Raw genomic sequence first — 19,317 nt, 5'->3', positions numbered from 1 at the left:
GCGTAAAATAACGAAGATATTTTGTTCAATCCTCTGTCAATTTCTTTGTTTATCCGCTCTCAGAATTTCGTTGTAATCCACTTAAGTTATTAGTTATTGTCTTACCTAGCTGGAAGCCAATATTTTATCCTCTTCATCCTCTAAACCTGCAACCAGATTTGGAGAATATAATTTACAGAGTATTATGCAAGGGTATATCAACTTCGGCTCCGCCCGAAGTTTGCTTTCCTTTCTTGTTTTTTCTTGTTTTTTCTTGTTTTTTCATTAAGGTAAATTATTAATTATTTCCAAAATAGACGCAGATGTCAGCAAATCTTCCCCTTTAGTCCCACAGTCATTTCAAACTCAAACATTTAAGATGAAAATAGAAACAATAGATTTAATTCAAACGAGTGCCAGCTGTTGCCAAAAAATGGATGACAACAATATGTAACGAATAATTAGAGGCGAACAATTCGAGTTGAGCTCGACGACCCCCAATCTAGCAATTCTCCATTCTTCGGAGATTCCAGCTAAGCACACAGATGAAGCTGACATCATGGGTATTCGCAGGTGGGATTTGGCTACATTTTGGTGATGTTTTGAGTTTTTGGGTATAAAAGGGGCTTGGCTTAGACTGAATAGTCATCAGTTTCGATTGGAGCAAAAGTCTGAGAATGCGTGCCTTCATTGCAATTACCCTTCTGGCCCTTTTGGCAGTGGTCGTGGCCCAACGTGGCCCAGTGGGTAATATCTTTAACGATGCTTTCGATGTACTTGAGGATACTTTTGGATTCTGAAGATGATGACGACTTTATAACGGTGCCTGCCAGCACCACCGACAGCAGCTGATAGGTCCACTGATACTCTACCGACACCACCATCGATTCGGGAGAGATTTAAAGAGCAAATTTGTCGATTTGTAGAGCATTCAAAATTACCAAGAAATAGGCATTCAAAATAAATAAAATATAATTAATTTGGCACATTAAACCAATCTTTGATTGAAGAGACTTTGGCTTTAAAAGATTTGTACGTAAAATAACGAAAATATTTTGTTCAATCCACTGTCAATTTCTTTATTTGTCCGCTCTCAGAATTTCGTTGCAATCCACCTAAGTTATTAGTTATTGTCTTACCTAGCTGGAAGCCAATTTTTTATCCTCTTCATCCTCTGAACCTGCAACCAGATCGTCCCATTGTTAGACATTGTCCGGGCAATTACATAACACTGTAATTGTGCGACGTTGAGCTTTGCTCTTTGGTCGCGTTAAAATTGTATATATCTCAAGGTTATGGCAGCATTCAGTGAGACAATGTCGCCTCCGCCAGTGGTCGAGTTGGCCCCTAATCCGCCAAATCACCAGCAGCTGGCTTTTAATTGCTTTTCTGTTATTTTATTATTGCTGCAGTTTGCTGCACTTCAAATTTCTTCATCGCTGGCTTTTTGGCTTTTCTCCTTTTCCCCTTTTTTTTTGAACACTTTTATAGAAACTTATTTTAGCTTAAGTTTTTATCTTTATTTCTTGCTCGGCGGACTAAAAAACAAATACGAAAAAAATAACTGAAAGACCGGGCGCCATGGCGTAAAGCAAAACTTTTTATTTGCTGTGACAAATTTTTAGCAGATAAAGCTCCAGGAAACTTAAGAGCACCGGGTTGCGGCAAAAATAAATTCGGCATGCAGGTTCCAGTCAGTTCGTCCCACCCACCTTTCATTTTACCTTCGAGGAAATTTTCGGGGCAGCGTTGACTCTAAATTAAGAAATTTTTGCAGAACTAATGTACCGCATTAGTCAAACGTCAAAATTGTTTGCCACGGACCAAGAAGGTTGGTTTGGTCTGCATTCGGTAGAAAAACAATTTGAAAAGAAGTCAAACCCAGGAAATATAAAAGCTGAAAAAAATAATTCCCAGATGACACAATAAGTATACTTAAAATACAAGGTATTTAATTAAAGAACCAAAATGATTGTAAATGGTTAAGAATTTTTTTGGTAATAGTGCAAAATATAAAATTATGTTAATGATATATAACGATTTAAAATGAATGCTGCTAGTCTAAAAACATTAATTTTTAGTACTAAGATATGTTTATGAAGCTTTTATTTTGAGAAATATGTACTACATATTTATAGGTTTTTTTTAAATAAATAAAAAAAAACAGTCTTTTAGGTAAACTTCAAACTGTTTTCTAAGTGTAATTGCTTGAAAAAGTTCAAGAAACATTTATGGCAGACTTAGAGCCATTGAGTTGGCTACCTTGCTGGGCATTGCGCATACGCCCATTGGAACGCCTGAAATGGGCGGAATTTTCCAAGGAACCGAATATATTGCTTCCATCAATGGGAGAGAAAGCTGAAGGGGTGCACAGGGCAATTGTAATTGTAATTGTAGCCATCAACTGACAATTGAAAAGCCGCAAAATGTCATGAGTTATGAGCCAGAGCAATCGTGTCGGCTTTGTCATTTGGCTAATTGTGGCTCTGGGCCACTATTAATGCTATATTTTCTATTTCTGATTTTTCCCCAGCCATTATGTCTGACATAAAATTTGTTGCAATTAATTAAGACCACAAACTATCGTTTACGGAAGATGGAAACATCACCACAGCGCCCTCTAGCGACGCGTTTTGGTTTTCTGTTTTTCGTTTGTCACTTGATTTATATTACACTAATTGATTTATTGACAGATTCTTTTGGCCACGTCTGCAGTTTGTCGGCCATTTATGGCGCCACCTTTTGTACATGGCTCTCCGCTCCTTATTTGATTAACGTTCGATTTTCACAATTTATGAAACTTCATTAAAGAGCGCGAAATAAGCGACTCGGCGTTCCTGCCGCAAATACTGCACGTGCAGCATGCGAAAAATGTTAATAAAGTTTGTTCCTTCCACGGCACTTTTCCTCTTCCGCCGTCCCACTCCATTTTCTTGTTTTTCCACCCACTTTTCACCCAAGCACGCACTTTGCGATGCCGTCGCCGTCGCCATCTTCATCACTGCCGCCATTTTTCATTCGAAATTGAATTCATTTGCTTTGCCCGTAAATATATACATAGAAATATATACATACACAGGTATGTGTCTTTCTGCCGGCGTTCGCGTACGTGCTTCCTTGTATTTTATTTATGTTTTAATTTTGGTAATTTCTATGAATTTGTGGGTGGTTACTTGGGCTTTATTGATTTTTTCGCTAGGCAGAAAGGATAACTATTTTAACAACTATTGAAAACGATTTTAACAAAATAAAGATAATATTTTGTATCTTGTAAATTTGAAATAGAAATTTTATTTCAAAATCGCATCAACGCACTACACTTATACTTATAAAAATATTATGTTCATAAAAATGATGGAATAATAAATATTTTTTCAGTTTAATTATATAATAATTTTGTTATTGAAAACATATTGATGCCATGTCATAATTAAAGAAGTCATCATTATACCCTTGAAGAGGGTATTATAATTTCAGTCAAAAGTTTGCAAAGCAGTAAAGGAGACATATCCGGCCCTATAAATTATATATATTCTTGATCAGCATCACCAGGAGAGTCGATCTAGCCATGTCCGTCTGTCCGTCCGTAAGTTTCTACGCAAACTAGTCCCTTAGTTTTAAAGCTAAAATTAAAATGTCCACTTTTGTTCTGTGACTAAACTCATTTAGCTTCTGATGTATAACACTTCTGTGTAATTCAAATAAGAAAGGAAGAAAGGACCGGTGTGGCTCTCGACGGCCCTGCATAACATATACATAGCTCCCATGGGAAAATACAAAAAAAAAAAAAAGAATTATTTTGCTTTTTTTTCCATTTATTAAAATATTCCTTTGAGATATAGTAATTATTTACTAAATCAGCATTACGGTTTTAGTTTTGTCAAAATCGGACGACAATATCATACAGCTTAAATAGAAACGATGGCAAAAGGCAGCGAAAAATCGACATATCTTCATTGTTTTTAGTAGTAGCATATACAAGAATAGAAATCGAAATGTAGTCGTTTTGTAATAACTGCAATGGTAGATAAACTTCGGCTACGACTTCCTTTCTGTTGTAATTAAAACACATTCAAAACAATCAAATATTTACCCGAGTAAAATGATTGTTCTCCATAATATTTTCGCAAGCGAACGTATAACGAGTTTAATTTTGAAAGCAATACCCAACGAAGAATTCAAATATAATTTTATTACTCTAATTAACAGTCTCAGTAAGGGCTAGTCATATTTTTAAGATCACTTTTGCAAATGCAGTACATCTTGTCGATTTTGTCGTCGACACAGGTTGAAACATATTTATAACGATCGAGCCGACTTATGGTGGGCACCGAGACCTCCACAGACTCCGTAACATTATTGAACTGAACGGTGGCTTCGAAATCGGCGGTGTTCTGATCCACCTGGAACTTGGTGCGATAGGTGGTCACATCTACAACGGGCAACTCACCGTCGAAATCGTGTTCGAGTCCAATTTTCATCTCTGTCTTGTAAATGTACTTCAGAGTGAGCTCGGAACAAATACCGCTGAGGTTCCTGCCAGCCAGATATTCGTTCATCCGACCGATTACCCGGGGCGGAATTCGCCGTGCCCAATTCGCCGTAAGTCTCTTGTAGGGCACGCAGGTACAGAAGTGCTCCGGTATTCCGGCGTCTTCACACGTTCTCGACTCGCCGACGGGATAGAATAGGGACTGGCACTTGGGGCAGTCGACCGATCCGGGCAGCTTGGGGCTGTCGGCAGTGTTGCCCAGTTCGATGATGTGCTTCAGGGTGTTGTGCAGATCGTAGTTGGAGGTGAGGCGGTTCCGATTTCCCTGCAAGGCGCTCGCATATTCCGGGTATTGAGCCCGGAACCAGGGTGGCAAGTAGATGAACATCGAGGGCAGACGCTCCTCCAGAAAACCACTGGACAAGGACGTGAGCTTTCCCCACCGAGATCCATGATCCGAGAGGAACACCATAATACTCTGTTCGAACACTCCATCTGCCTGGAAATCCAGCAGGTACTGCAGCACATAGTCCTCCATTTTGGAGGGCATCTGATAGCTGTCGTGGCTGAAACTATTCGACCAGAACAGACCCCAGATGGGACGCTCGTCCACGAATCGCCTGGCAAAATCTCTGGCCATGTCGTAGACGTAGCTGCTCGTGATCCGCCGGCCGATGCAGTACCTCATCGAGCAGTCCTCGCATTTCCAGGTATTTAGGTCCGATTCGAAGGCCTTCTGGAAGGGCCTGAGGTAAAAGTCGGTGGGGGATTCTACAAAACCGGGTTTTAGGTAGTTGAATGTGCTCATCCCCGTCTCATCCTCGGCATAGGCTGTCAGATAGCTGGCATTCCGGAAGTACTTCCAAATAAAGGGGGTCTGGTCCAGGCACCCTCTCTCGTTCCAGTCGCACACCTTTTCCAAGGCTGAATTCGGATTATAGCCAGTCAAGATGGCCATTAAATTGGGAAATGTGTTGTCGCCTATCTACCATTTAGATTAAAATATAAATCCTTGATAATAAGTCCTTTCACTTACCTTATTGTAACCTTGCAGCTCGTACCAACCGCTGCGCGTTAGGAAGTTATAAACCTTTGGCATGGTTCGACGTAGGTTTATCCGCGACAGGCTGTCTATGCCGAACATTAGGACGCTGGGCTTCCGTCTAGCCGGCTCCTGCGAGAGTCCTTTGGGGAGTGGCTTATATTGGATGAGGGAGTATGCATCGCTCTGCAGGATGTCCGACTCGTTCCCCAGACGATGGCAGGCCAAAATCAAGCCCTGCACATGCAGCGGCACCTCGTAGTTCTGCGAAAAATACTTTCGATCCACCCTACAGAAGCACAATTAACAATAATGATGCTCAATAAGAAAGATCTGAAGGCGGCAATTGATACTTACTTGTCGTAGCTGTCGTGGCTCGTATCGCGCGTGATCTCCTGATAATAGCAGTTGTACTCCACCTCGTTGGAGTTGGGAGAAAGTAAGCCCAACGTTTTATTGATGAACAGCACATATCGCTTTCGGCTGATGTCATAGATCGGGGTCACCAAAGCGGATTCGTTGGAACAGACCTCGAAATGGTCGGGATGGAAACTAGCCTCCGGATCGAGGGGGTTCACATAAGGAATCCTGCACTTGGGGGACTCCACAAAGAAACGGGGCAAAGGTGTGCTCGGAATATTAATGGAAGGAGGTGAACTAGTGGAAGGCCCGTCTGATATATTCGCTTTAAGTTCCGAAATTCTGAACTTTTGGTACTGAGTATTGGTACTTTGATTTATCAGATTAAGAATCACAATTACGACTATGACGAAAAAGCAAAGCCATTTCAGAATCGGATGGAATATGTTAAACATGGCTTGTTAGCCTTCGAAGTTTATTAACAGACTGACTTAACACCGCACTGTATTTAAACATTTATCGTTACAAGTGTGCTGGTTTATTATATTTTTTCGTACACCTGCAAATTCAAACATTTAACAAAGCCGCTTTTCAACATATTAAAATGTGTTCGTATACAAATACACTTGTTATACCTGAAACATCGAAATTTATTTTTGGCACAAATTTGTTTAAACAGTTTGTCCCCAGTCACACATACGCTACTTTTGTCAGACACTCTTATTATAAATATATGTGAAACAAGTTACAAATAGGAATACCCCACCAAGTCTAACGTCTAAGTACGACTATGACTAAAAGCAGAGCCAGAGTCGGATAGATAAAGTTTAACATGGCTTCCTAGCCATCGGATTTCGTTAACAAACTGCACTCACTTTAGACATTTATTCATATTAACCAACAGCCATAAGTTCTGCAGTTAGCAACTTAATTTTTTATACCCTTGCAGAGGGTATTATAATTTCAGTCAAAAGTTTGCAACGCAGTGAAGGAGACATTTCCGACCCTATAAAGTATATATATTCTTGATCAGCATCACCAGGAGAGTCGATCTAGCCATGTCCGTCTGTCCGTCCGTCTGTCCGTCTGTCCGTCCGTCTGTCCGTCTGTCCGTCTGTCCGTCCGTCCGTTTCTACGCAAACTAGTCCCTCAGTTTTAAAGCTATCTGCTTGAAACTTTCCCAAAAGTTGTCTTTCTATTGCAGGTAGTATATAAGTCGGAACGAGCCGGATCGGGCCACTATATCATATAGCTGCCATATAACTGAACGATCGGAAATGCCATAACTTTGGTGTTTTTAAAGTTAGGAAGTTGGGATTTTCTATGAGTTTTATTTTTGGCCAATTAATCCGACCTACCGAATTTCATAAGGATCGGACGACTATATCCTATAGCCGCCATATAATTGATTGATCGGAAATGCCATAACTTTGGTGTTTGTAAAGTTATCAAGTTGGGATTGGTACTTTGATTTATCAGATTAAGAATCACAATTACGACTATGACGAAAAAGCAAAGCCATTTCAGAATCGGATGGAATATGTTAAACATGGCTTGTTAGCCTTCGAAGTTTATTAACAGACTGACTTAACACCGCACTGTATTTAAACATTTATCGTTACAAGTGTGCTGGTTTATTATATTTTTTCGTACACCTGCAAATTCAAACATTTAACAAAGCCGCTTTTCAACATATTAAAATGTGTTCGTATACAAATACACTTGTTATACCTGAAACATCGAAATTTATTTTTGGCACAAATTTGTTTAAACAGTTTGTCCCCAGTCACACATACGCTACTTTTGTCAGACACTCTTATTATAAATATATGTGAAACAAGTTACAAATAGGAATACCCCACCAAGTCTAACGTCTAAGTACGACTATGACTAAAAGCAGAGCCAGAGTCGGATAGATAAAGTTTAACATGGCTTCCTAGCCATCGGATTTCGTTAACAAACTGCACTCACTTTAGACATTTATTCATATTAACCAACAGCCATAAGTTCTGCAGTTAGCAACTTAATTTTTTATACCCTTGCAGAGGGTATTATAATTTCAGTCAAAAGTTTGCAACGCAGTGAAGGAGACATTTCCGACCCTATAAAGTATATATATTCTTGATCAGCATCACCAGGAGAGTCGATCTAGCCATGTCCGTCTGTCCGTCCGTCTGTCCGTCTGTCCGTCCGTCTGTCCGTCTGTCCGTCTGTCCGTCCGTCCGTTTCTACGCAAACTAGTCCCTCAGTTTTAAAGCTATCTGCTTGAAACTTTCCCAAAAGTTGTCTTTCTATTGCAGGTAGTATATAAGTCGGAACGAGCCGGATCGGGCCACTATATCATATAGCTGCCATATAACTGAACGATCGGAAATGCCATAACTTTGGTGTTTTTAAAGTTAGGAAGTTGGGATTTTCTATGAGTTTTATTTTTGGCCAATTAATCCGACCTACCGAATTTCATAAGGATCGGACGACTATATCCTATAGCCGCCATATAATTGATTGATCGGAAATGCCATAACTTTGGTGTTTGTAAAGTTATCAAGTTGGGATTTTCTATGGGTTTTATTTTTGGCCAATCAATCCGACCTACCAAATTTCATAAGGATCGGCCGACTATATCCTATAGCTGCCATATAACTGAACGATTGGAAATGCCATAACTTTGGTGTTTTTAAAGTTAGGAAGTTAGGTCTTTTTATAAGTATTAAGAATATATGAATATATGAATAATTTTGAAGAATATAATTTACAGAATATTCTGCAAGGGTATATCAACTTCGGCTCCGTCCGAAGTTAGCTTTCCTTTCTTGTTTCTAGAATCAATTACTTTAAACGAGGACGGAAGCTAACTTCGGCAAGCCGAAGTTTTAATACCCTTGCAGACTTTGCCGAAATTGCTAAAACTGAAAAAGTAGCCAAAGGAATAAGGTATACATAAATAAACTAGATTTTCATCGTTTAATGTCAATTGCTTTTATACTGCAAAAATGTCATATAAAAATAGAAAAAAAGGGATACTTTCGCAGCCTTTAATTATTTTTCCTACGGAAGCTATAAGAAATAGACGTCCGATCGGCAAGCGCTTTTACCCTAATCAAGATATGCGTAAATAAATAAGACTTGGAAAAATTTATGTCAGTAGCTTACACACTACGCGAAAAATTCAGAAAATCATCAAATTTGGACCGATTTCACCCTGTTGTTCCTATGGGAGCTGTAGGATATAGACGTCCGATCGTCACGTGCTTTTATCATAATCAAGGTATGCATAAAAAAATACGATTTGGAAAGATTCATGTCAATTGCTTATATACTGTGCGAAATATCCTAAAAATCATTAAATTTTAACCGATTTCACCCTATTGTTCCTATGGGAGCTGTAGGATATAGACGTCCGATCGCCAAGCGCTTTTACCCTGATCAAGGTATGCATAAAAAATATAAGATTTGGAAAGATTTATGTTTATAGCTTTTACACTGCACAAAATATCTTCCATTCTTGAAAGTTATATCCGATTGTTCCTATGGGAGCTATAGGATATAGACGTCCGATCAGCACGCGCTTTCACCATGATGAAGGAATGTATAAAAAAATACGATTTGAAAAAATTTATAGCAATAGCTTTTACACAGCGCGAAATATTCTGAAAAACATAAAATTTGGACCGATTTTACCCTATTTTTCCTATGGGAGCTATAGGATATAGACGTCCGATTGCCACGCGCTTTTACCCTGATCAAGGTATGCATAAAAAAATACGATTTGGAAAAATTCATGTCAATAGCTTTTACACTGCGCGAAATATCATCAATTTTTGCTAGATATATCCGATTGTTCCTATGGGAGCTATAGGATATAGACGTCCGATCGGGGCGATTTTCAAACTTGATCTGCGTACACATGTTTTAGGACGCGTGTGAAAGTTTCAGATCGCTAGCTTTTAAACTGAGCTCACAAACGGTATTGAAACAGACGGACAGACGGACAGACGGACAGACGGACAGACGGACAGACGGACATGGCTATATCGACTCCCCTATTGATCCTGATCAAGAATATATATACTTTATGGGGTCGGAAACGTCTCCTTCACTGCGTTACAAACTTCTGACCAAAATTATAATACCCTCTGCAAGGGTATAAAAAGTACCTTTTTATTTTTCTTAAATTTGTTCATAGACAAATACACAAGTAAAACATGAAATCACATCTGATGGCACCTGAAATCCATGCCATTAATTTGATTAATTAAATTAAAGGAACTAGGGCGAACATCTTATCGTCTAGAACGAAGTTCTTCAGGGTGATGTCTTTTTCTGTTCATATAAAACTATTTGAATATATTTATTGAATCAAGTGTAAACAATAAAAGCTATGAACTAAGTTGTCTACTGTGTGGTCACGCCCAAATTTAGTTTGTTTTTTAAAAGACCAAACAAATGATGCAACAACTGTCCAAGATGGTTTTCTGTATAGGCTGCATTTCAAAATGCCAGTTGGCATTATTTAAATTGCAGATTTTTCTCATTGAATTTGTCCAAATAGCTTGGGTGTATAATTTATTTTTGTTTCTTTCGACTGCCGTACAAACAATACCGCTGAAAAATTGCATAAAATTTGCAACAAAAAGATTTACTGTTTTTAAGTATTATTTTTTTTGGGCTGTTGGCCTGTCAACATGCTTTGCCTATGCATGTCTATGAGCCTGTCCGTCAGTCGAAAAAACCAAAAAAAAAAAGAATTTTGTGCCGGCAGTATTTGTCAGAAATGTCGTACGATTGTCAAGCAGACGACACAAGTTGTGAGGCATCTTGTGGGGCATTGACAGAACTCCGAGAAATAAGACTTTTCAATAAAAAAGGCGCCCAGCTAGATAGCCTAGCTTTAACTTTATGCAATACAAGCCGGAGTCGGGGACAAAAATTCACCCGCATTTGCATAAAGGAAAGGTAAGCAAATGTAACGAGTGACAGACAAACGAGCCTACACCTGACCAACTCTTGAGCGACTGCCAGCGACACGCCTTCGTATATAAACGTGTATAAATATATATATAAAAGCTGGCGAGCTGACTGGACATTCAATAGCCAAAAAGTTTACTTAGCCAACATTTGGCAGCGACGCTGCGTTTTCCCTCTTTAGTCTTTTTTTTTTGCTAAACGTTTTCGAATTGACATTTTGACATTTTGGCATAGCAAATTTCGATTCAGTACCCGGGGGCGGCGACGTCAGTAGCGTTTCGGCCTGTCCTGGCCAGGAAGCTGCATATGGTGACAGCTGAACAAGCGCGTTGATGGGGCGACAGCCTCGAGCTGGAAGGGAGCTGCAAACCGAAGAGCAAACCGAACCGAACCAAGAAACATTTGCATACGCCTGTGCCAGTGGGTCACTTTAAAGTGGATCCCATGCTTTTTAATAATGATGGCAGGGAAAGCTCTTGGTCAGATGGTTAAGAAAGCGAAAGGATAGGGATCCCTGGATTTCAAGCATGAAAAATATATTTAATAAGTATAGGAAAATCTTAAATTACTTAAAACTGCAGTACAAATTATCGCTTTAAGAGCAAGAAAAGTCTTTCAAGTTAATTTGGTTGCTTTTAATGTTTTTCAAAAGAGAATTTAGAATCAAATGTATAGTTCAATTAAACAATTTTTCTGCGATTGGCCCCAAGGAAATTCCAGATATTAATGAACCTGTTTCCCCCCTTGTGTTTTCATGAACTCTGTTTTCCTGGAGGTGTAATAATTTCTAAGATTACGGTCCAACCAACTATGTTTTACCCATTTCAGCAGCGGAGTTAAACTTTTGGACAGACCAAAATCCAGCGTCATTAAGTCATGTGAGAAATGGAGACAACTGTACGTGATTCAGTTGGTGGCATTGCCCAAATTAGCATTTTAAACACCTCTTACTTTTGGCTTGATGATGTGGCGCACATGGAAAGCGAAACCAAAAGCGAAACTGTCCCGATTTTGTGGATATTTGGTTTTTTGGCTGGCCAACACCAGCGATTCTTGCCACTCCGGCATATTCATTCGTCCTGCCATCTGCCAAGCAACGCGTGTGCGGCCATTTATGGCCGGGTGAGTTGGCAACATTTTGGCTATCAGCGGACAACCAAATCGAAATCGAAGTCGTACGAGAGACTTTTGGCTTCCTCACTTTATATGGCTGGGCAGAAACTTTCAATTAACACAAGTCGCATCCTCAGTCGAAGCTCGGGGCCAAGCGTTTCGTTTTTCACGCTCCATGACCAAGTTTGGGTTTGGTTTTGGCCAACGGGCCAGCGAAACCAAAGACCAAACACCAGGCCACATTAATTGCCGAACGGATCGGGACAGGATTTGTGCGGTCTGCGTTATTAACACCAAATTAATCAAAACAAGCGTTTGACAGCTGAGTGATTTGTGCCCGCTCCGTCCGAAATTGTGAATTAAACTTTGGCGCCACAGCCCCGTCGCTTTAGTTTGGCTTGGCTTGGATTTTTCTAATTATGCCGCCGCCAGGTTGCTAAAACCCTGGGCCCACTCCCACTTCTCGAACTCGCATACTCGTTTATGGACAACAGCCGCCGGTTGGCAAGTGGAAATCTCGTTAAAGACCAACTTGAATCGGGTTCGATGCTTGTCGGCTATTTGGCTTTGATCTTTGGCGACTGTGGAAGTCGCTTGCAAACGCGTGCCGCCGGCAAACAGCAACATTTTGCAGTCGCGATCATGGAAGTTTTGTATTCAACTGTACAGTCAAGCTTTCCTAATGAAAAATTCCATTTTGTTAGATTTAAAAATTAGATACATTTCCAATAATTTTAATTGTCAGCCTCAAATAAAAGTGTATTTTAAAATAATAAATGGTGGACAATATTTAAACTTTTTGAAAAATAATTATTTAAGTGTCTTGCATTCCTTTTTTGATGCTTGACTGTGTTTGACATTTTAAATGCTCACAGAAAAATACAATACAATAAAGTCTTAAAATTTAATACAAAACAAGAAAGGAAAGCTAACTTCGGACGGAGCCGAAGTTGATATACCCTTGCAGAATATTCTGTAAATTATATTCTTCAAAATTATTCATATATTCATATATTCTTAATACTTATAAAAAGACCTAACTTCCTAACTTTAAAAACACCAAAGTTATGGCATTTCCAATCGTTCAGTTATATGGCAGCTATAGGATATAGTCGGCCGATCCTTATGAAATTTGGTAGGTCGGATTGATTGGCCAAAAATAAAACCCATAGAAAATCCCAACTTGATAACTTTACAAACACCAAAGTTATGGCATTTCCGATCAATCAATTATATGGCGGCTATAGGATATAGTCGTCCGATCCTTATGAAATTCGGTAGGTCGGATTAATTGGCCAAAAATAAAACTCATAGAAAATCCCAACTTCCTAACTTTAAAAACACCAAAGTTATGGCATTTCCGATCGTTCAGTTATATGGCAGCTATATGATATAGTGGCCCGATCCGGCTCGTTCCGACTTATATACTACCTGCAATAGAAAGACAACTTTTGGGAAAGTTTCAAGCAGATAGCTTTAAAACTGAGGGACTAGTTTGCGTAGAAACGGACGGACGGACAGACGGACAGACGGACATGGCTAGATCGACTCTCCTGGTGATGCTGATCAAGAATATATATACTTTATAGGGTCGGAAATGTCTCCTTCACTGCGTTGCAAACTTTTGACTGAAATTATAATACCCTCTGCAAGGGTATAAAAAATTAAGTTGCTAACTGCAGAACTTATGGCTGTTGGTTAATATGAATAAATGTCTAAAGTGAGTGCAGTTTGTTAACGAAATCCGATGGCTAGGAAGCCATGTTAAACTTTATCTATCCGACTCTGGCTCTGCTTTTAGTCATAGTCGTACTTAGACGTTAGACTTGGTGGGGTATTCCTATTTGTAACTTGTTTCACATATATTTATAATAAGAGTGTCTGACAAAAGTAGCGTATGTGTGACTGGGGACAAACTGTTTAAACAAATTTGTGCCAAAAATAAATTTCGATGTTTCAGGTATAACAAGTGTATTTGTATACGAACACATTTTAATATGTTGAAAAGCGGCTTTGTTAAATGTTTGAATTTGCAGGTGTACGAAAAAATATAATAAACCAGCACACTTGTAACGATAAATGTTTAAATACAGTGCGGTGTTAAGTCAGTCTGTTAATAAACTTCGAAGGCTAACAAGCCATGTTTAACATATTCCATCCGATTCTGAAATGGCTTTGCTTTTTCGTCATAGTCGTAATTGTGATTCTTAATCTGATAAATCAAAGTACCAATCCCAACTTGATAACTTTACAAACACCAAAGTTATGGCATTTCCGATCAATCAATTATATGGCGGCTATAGGATATAGTCGTCCGATCCTTATGAAATTCGGTAGGTCGGATTAATTGGCCAAAAATAAAACTCATAGAAAATCCCAACTTCCTAACTTTAAAAACACCAAAGTTATGGCATTTCCGATCGTTCAGTTATATGGCAGCTATATGATATAGTGGCCCGATCCGGCTCGTTCCGACTTATATACTACCTGCAATAGAAAGACAACTTTTGGGAAAGTTTCAAGCAGATAGCTTTAAAACTGAGGGACTAGTTTGCGTAGAAACGGACGGACGGACAGACGGACAGACGGACAGACGGACGGACAGACGGACAGACGGACGGACAGACGGACATGGCTAGATCGACTCTCCTGGTGATGCTGATCAAGAATATATATACTTTATAGGGTCGGAAATGTCTCCTTCACTGCGTTGCAAACTTTTGACTGAAATTATAATACCCTCTGCAAGGGTATAAAAAAATATATTAAGCAAAAATAATATAAAATTATATTTGTTAAAGAAACCTAAAATAATTTCAATTACCAAAATATTTTGTTTAAGAAAATTTAAGATTAAGCTGTATCCTTATTTTAAATTAAGTCCTTATTTTCTGAGTGGCTGTATATGCCATGCCACATTAGCGACCACCACGCCCATAAATCTTCAGCGGCAAATTGAAACCGCTGATTGAGTAAATGAGTGAATGAATGAGTGATTGAATAGGCGGACAACTGAGTAAATGATTGTGAGCGACTGAGCGGCGAAGAGCAATGCATGTGATTAAAAAAGCGTTGCCATAATTTGGCTTTAATTGGCATGACGCGTCGCGTGCTGCCGTCGTTATAGCTGTAGCTATATAGCCTGGAATCGAGCGGAACTCGGTGGGTGTTGTTGTGCCACATATTAAGCAAACATGAGCATAATGGCAATTTACACACAAGCACACCCGGCCACAAGCGCATACATTCGCAAGTGTGTGTGTGCCGAAGCCCAATTAACATGACATGTCGTACGCGTTGGCCTGATTGGGACTGAGAATTAAATTCCAGTGCGGGTGGGGGGGTGTTGACCGATCAAGGGGACACAATCTCGCGGTCTCGGGATACTCGGCGATTGCATTAACCACAAAACTCCGTTCGAAGCTGCAGGTGGAAAGACAGAAATTTAAAAGGGGTCATAACTGCACGAAGAGTACCCTATTAAAATTATAAAATATATTTCATGAAATAATATATTTTTATGGTTGCCTGAACATGTATGGTTTATGAGCGTGAAATATAAAGAAAAACATTTTAAAACGTCTCAGTAATTTCAGCCATTAAATAACTTTTTTAAATGTGTAATTCTTACAATTAAATATTTTTAAAGAATAAGTTAAGCATTAAAGTTCTTAAAACTTAAGTTCTTATTACTTTCTAGGAATCGTTGAATTACTCGTAGTTAAAAAAATATCATGTATAATTATAGGTTTTTCGAAGTATATCCAAGTCTTCACATCCGTTGGCAAATGTGGCCGCTTGGCGGTTCAAAAATTCTGTGCGTGACAACTGGGAGGAGCTGACGGTGCAGCGAAAGGCGAGGCTATAACTTAGTGACTGCTTTAATTTTAATTATTGCGATTTGTGTGCAAGCTTCCCCTTCCCCAACGATTTCTGGTGGCAGCCTGACTAATTTGCCAGCAACATGACACCAACTTGAGCGGCTCTGAACCGGCTGATTAAGTCGAAACACTCAACCTGGGGTTGCCGCAGTTGTTGGTGTTGATGTTGCTGTTGTTGATGTTGCTGCTGCCGATGTTGCTGCTGTTGCTGTTGCTGCTGCACATGGCCGTCGTTTTGGTTTTTGGCATGCGCTGCGTTAATTAAGCTGCAGTGGCGCTGGAGTCGTGAACGCAGCTGCGTGTCTGGTAATCTCCGCGGATTAAGCCGACACTCTGCTCCAAGAGTCATGTTGCTCTTTGCAGGCTTGTTAACAATATTTCCACTTGTTCGGACTGACTGGCTGGCATCAAACACGCGGCCAGCGGTCAAGTGTCGCCCAGAAGTCACCAAGGAGCACTTAAACTCACTCACGCAAGGAAACACTCAAATATTAGTCTCTTGTTGCCACGAAAACGTAAAATAATAAAAGAAAAATTAAGTTTGCATTAATAGAAAATTTAACTACAAACTTATTGGATAGCAGAAGTACAAATAGTACAAATATTGTATTGAATCTTCTTAGAGTACACCGTCTCGAAATTTGTTTTCAGAATGCCACGTTTTATTTTAAGGGACCATGTTAATTTAAGTCAAAGGTTTTATTTATAACTGTTATTAATTTAAAACTTTTGATTTTTGAAGTGACGACCGAAATATTATTTAAAATTCGACGGCTTCTTGGATAAGTCTTTCGGTGCCAGCTGAACTTTCCACGGATCCAAGAACATATTTTCCAATGCTGGCCAAGCCGTTTGCCTAATATTTGAGTATGGAAAGAGGTAAGTTTAAGAAACGCATATTTGATTGTTGAGACAGACCTTGCAACGCTTGATGAGCTCGTTTTGAGCATGATTAATCTGCTCCTTCTTGCCACCCCAAGTCCTTAGAATCGAGGTCTGAAGTGCTCGATCGAAGGCGAAGCTCATGGCCCAGGGCTTACATAGCGGTACGTTGTTGATGGCATTCAAATGGACGGTGGCCTCCTCCTCCGATTGGGCGCCGGAACAGAAGAGAATTCCTGGCAATAAAAAACGATACATAAATTAGGGAGTACCGAATTGTATTAAAAAGATCCTACCCATAACCGCTGGAGGAACTGTTCGTCTGATAGAGAGGACAGTGGCCAATCCGATATCTGCTGCTGGATGATTCTTGTTGCTCTGAAGACCGGGCATTACCATACTGGGCTGCAGAAGAGTTCCCTCCAGGAAGACGTGGTGATCGCTGAGGGCCTTATAGACGCCGGCCAGGAGAATTTCGTTGACTTTTTGACACCGATCCAAATCATGATCACCGGTGGGCAGGACCTCGGGACTGATGATCGGCACTAAACGCTGCGATTGGCAGATGGCCGCATAACGGGCCATGACATTCGCATTTTCCAAAATGGCCTGCGGCGAAGGGGTGTTCTTGGTGATCTTCAGGATGCACCGCCACTTGGCGAAGCTGCAACCCTCCTTCTTGTACATGGCACATCGATTGGCCAGATCATCCAGTCCCTGGGTGGTGAACTCCTCCTCGGAACCAAAGAGTGGTGAGAAATGTTTGTCCACCTTGATCCCCGACAGAATGCCCTTCTTCCTCAGGGTCTCCACAAATGGCAGCCCGTCATCCGTGCGCTGGTGCAATGTTTCGTGGTATAATATCACTCCGGATATGTTCTCCGATATCTTGGGATCGGTGGTAAACAGCATTTGCCTATATATCCTGCGATTTTCCTCTGTGTTTTCTACCCCGATGAGCTGAAATCGCTTGCCCATCACTGCACTGGACTCGTCGGCCGCCAGGACACCTTTTCCAGGTGCCACCAAGGCCTTCGATATGCATGTCAGCTCCTCCTGCAGCTCCTTGTTCGGATAGTAGAAATGCGTCGTCATTCCGGTAAACCCAAAATTTTAGCTAGTCGAACGTTTTTTTTAAGGAGCGGGGTAAGGTATTGAAGGGGAATTCCGAAATATCAAAATGTGTGAGAGGTAAGTCATGGAAATTGAAAAAAATAATTTTCATCGATTTTCATCAGTGTTTAAACTATTAAAATATTTGGGGAGAAATCATTAAATTGAGTAAAAGAATTGTTGATGTCAGCATTTTCATCGATTGCATCGTTGCAGAATGCATCGTAAAATGGATATTAGCCCATTTTATTAAAAAAATAAATGTTTCGCAAATACAAATACTAAAACTTAAAAGTTTCAGCAAAACAGTCGCTCAGTTCAAAATTAATACATTCCAAAAGTCATTTTGAAAATATGCCATCTTTATACCCTTGCAGAGGGTATTATAATTTCAGTCAAAAGTTTGCAACGCAGTGAAGGAGACATTTCCGACCCTATAAAGTATATATATTCTTGATCAGCATCACCAGGAGAGTCGATCTAGCCATGTCCGTCTGTCCGTCCGTCTGTCCGTCTGTCCGTCCGTCTGTCCGTCTGTCCGTCCGTCCGTCCGTCCGTTTCTACGCAAACTAGTCCCTCAGTTTTAAAGCTATCTGCTTGAAACTTTCCCAAAAGTTGTCTTTCTATTGCAGGTAGTATATAAGTCGGAACGAGCCGGATCGGGCCACTATATCATATAGCTGCCATATAACTGAACGATCGGAAATGCCATAACTTTGGTGTTTTTAAAGTTAGGAAGTTGGGATTTTCTATGAGTTTTATTTTTGGCCAATTAATCCGACCTACCGAATTTCATAAGGATCGGACGACTATATCCTATAGCCGCCATATAATTGATTGATCGGAAATGCCATAACTTTGGTGTTTGTAAAGTTATCAAGTTGGGATTTTCTATGGGTTTTATTTTTGGCCAATCAATCCGACCTACCAAATTTCATAAGGATCGGCCGACTATATCCTATAGCTGCCATATAACTGAACGATTGGAAATGCCATAACTTTGGTGTTTTTAAAGTTAGGAAGTTAGGTCTTTTTATAAGTATTAAGAATATATGAATATATGAATAATTTTGAAGAATATAATTTACAGAATATTCTGCAAGGGTATATCAACTTCGGCTCCGTCCGAAGTTAGCTTTCCTTTCTTGTTTTTAATGACAAATTATTCAGATATTTTTTAACTGGACCAAACTTTTTAATGTATTGCGATACTCGACTATTACCTGACCATTTAGCACATGCCTCTAATGACATTATAATTAGACTTTTAATTGCTTTGGCAGAGTGTGGGATTCAAACTTCAGAGAGATTAAAAGGGAAGATTAACCGAAAGAAGAATAAACTTGCCCCACATTAATTATATCTGACCGCACCGACAATTTTGCGTTTTATGAGTTTCACTTTGGACATTTTATGGCAAAAGTTTTGTTAACACAAATTATAAGCGGAAGCGCCGCGCAGTGTCATAAAAGAGGCGATACAAAGTG

General features: G+C 39.8%; 2 protein-coding genes across 2 annotated transcripts; both read right to left on the bottom strand.

Annotated features, from left to right (window-relative positions):
* Positions 1–4,190: 4,190 nt before the first annotated feature.
* Positions 4,191–6,328, bottom strand: LOC108036957. Its single transcript, XM_017113369.2, has 3 exons — positions 5,871–6,328; positions 5,508–5,802; positions 4,191–5,456 (listed from the first exon to the last, which is right to left on the bottom strand). Exons 1-3 carry the CDS (start codon positions 6,326–6,328, stop codon positions 4,191–4,193), a joined length of 2,019 nt encoding a protein of 672 aa, XP_016968858.2.
* A 10,191-nt stretch (positions 6,329–16,519) lies between these two features.
* On the bottom strand, positions 16,520–17,881 carry LOC108036958 (fructose-bisphosphate aldolase). Its single transcript, XM_017113370.2, has 3 exons — positions 17,014–17,881; positions 16,754–16,953; positions 16,520–16,691 (listed from the first exon to the last, which is right to left on the bottom strand). Exons 1-3 carry the CDS (start codon positions 17,810–17,812, stop codon positions 16,596–16,598), a joined length of 1,095 nt encoding a protein of 364 aa, XP_016968859.1. The 5' UTR covers positions 17,813–17,881; the 3' UTR covers positions 16,520–16,595.
* Positions 17,882–19,317: the final 1,436 nt, after the last annotated feature.

Source organism: Drosophila rhopaloa, unplaced genomic scaffold (genome assembly GCF_018152115.1).
Source record: "Drosophila rhopaloa isolate 14029-0021.01 unplaced genomic scaffold, ASM1815211v1 contig_178, whole genome shotgun sequence".
NCBI classification, from domain to species: domain Eukaryota; kingdom Metazoa; phylum Arthropoda; class Insecta; order Diptera; family Drosophilidae; genus Drosophila; species Drosophila rhopaloa.
This window is presented reverse-complemented; position numbering and strand designations above follow the sequence as displayed.

Bases quoted from the DNA above. Each gene is read 5' to 3' on its own strand.
- LOC108036957 (XM_017113369.2), bottom strand. From the start codon at position 6,328: ATGTTTAACATATTCCATCCGATTCTGAAATGGCTTTGCTTTTTCGTC. The intron at 5,803-5,870 runs GTAAGTATCAAT...GTGCTTCTGTAG, and splicing joins AGCCACGACAGCTACGACAA to GGTGGATCGAAAGTATTTTT. The intron at 5,457-5,507 runs GTAAGTGAAAGG...TCTAAATGGTAG, and splicing joins AGCTGCAAGGTTACAATAAG to ATAGGCGACAACACATTTCC.
- LOC108036958 (XM_017113370.2), bottom strand. From the start codon at position 17,812: ATGACGACGCATTTCTACTATCCGAACAAGGAGCTGCAGGAGGAGCTG. The intron at 16,954-17,013 runs GTAGGATCTTTT...TTTTATTGCCAG, and splicing joins AGTTCCTCCAGCGGTTATGG to GAATTCTCTTCTGTTCCGGC. The intron at 16,692-16,753 runs GTCTGTCTCAAC...CTCAAATATTAG, and splicing joins AGCTCATCAAGCGTTGCAAG to GCAAACGGCTTGGCCAGCAT.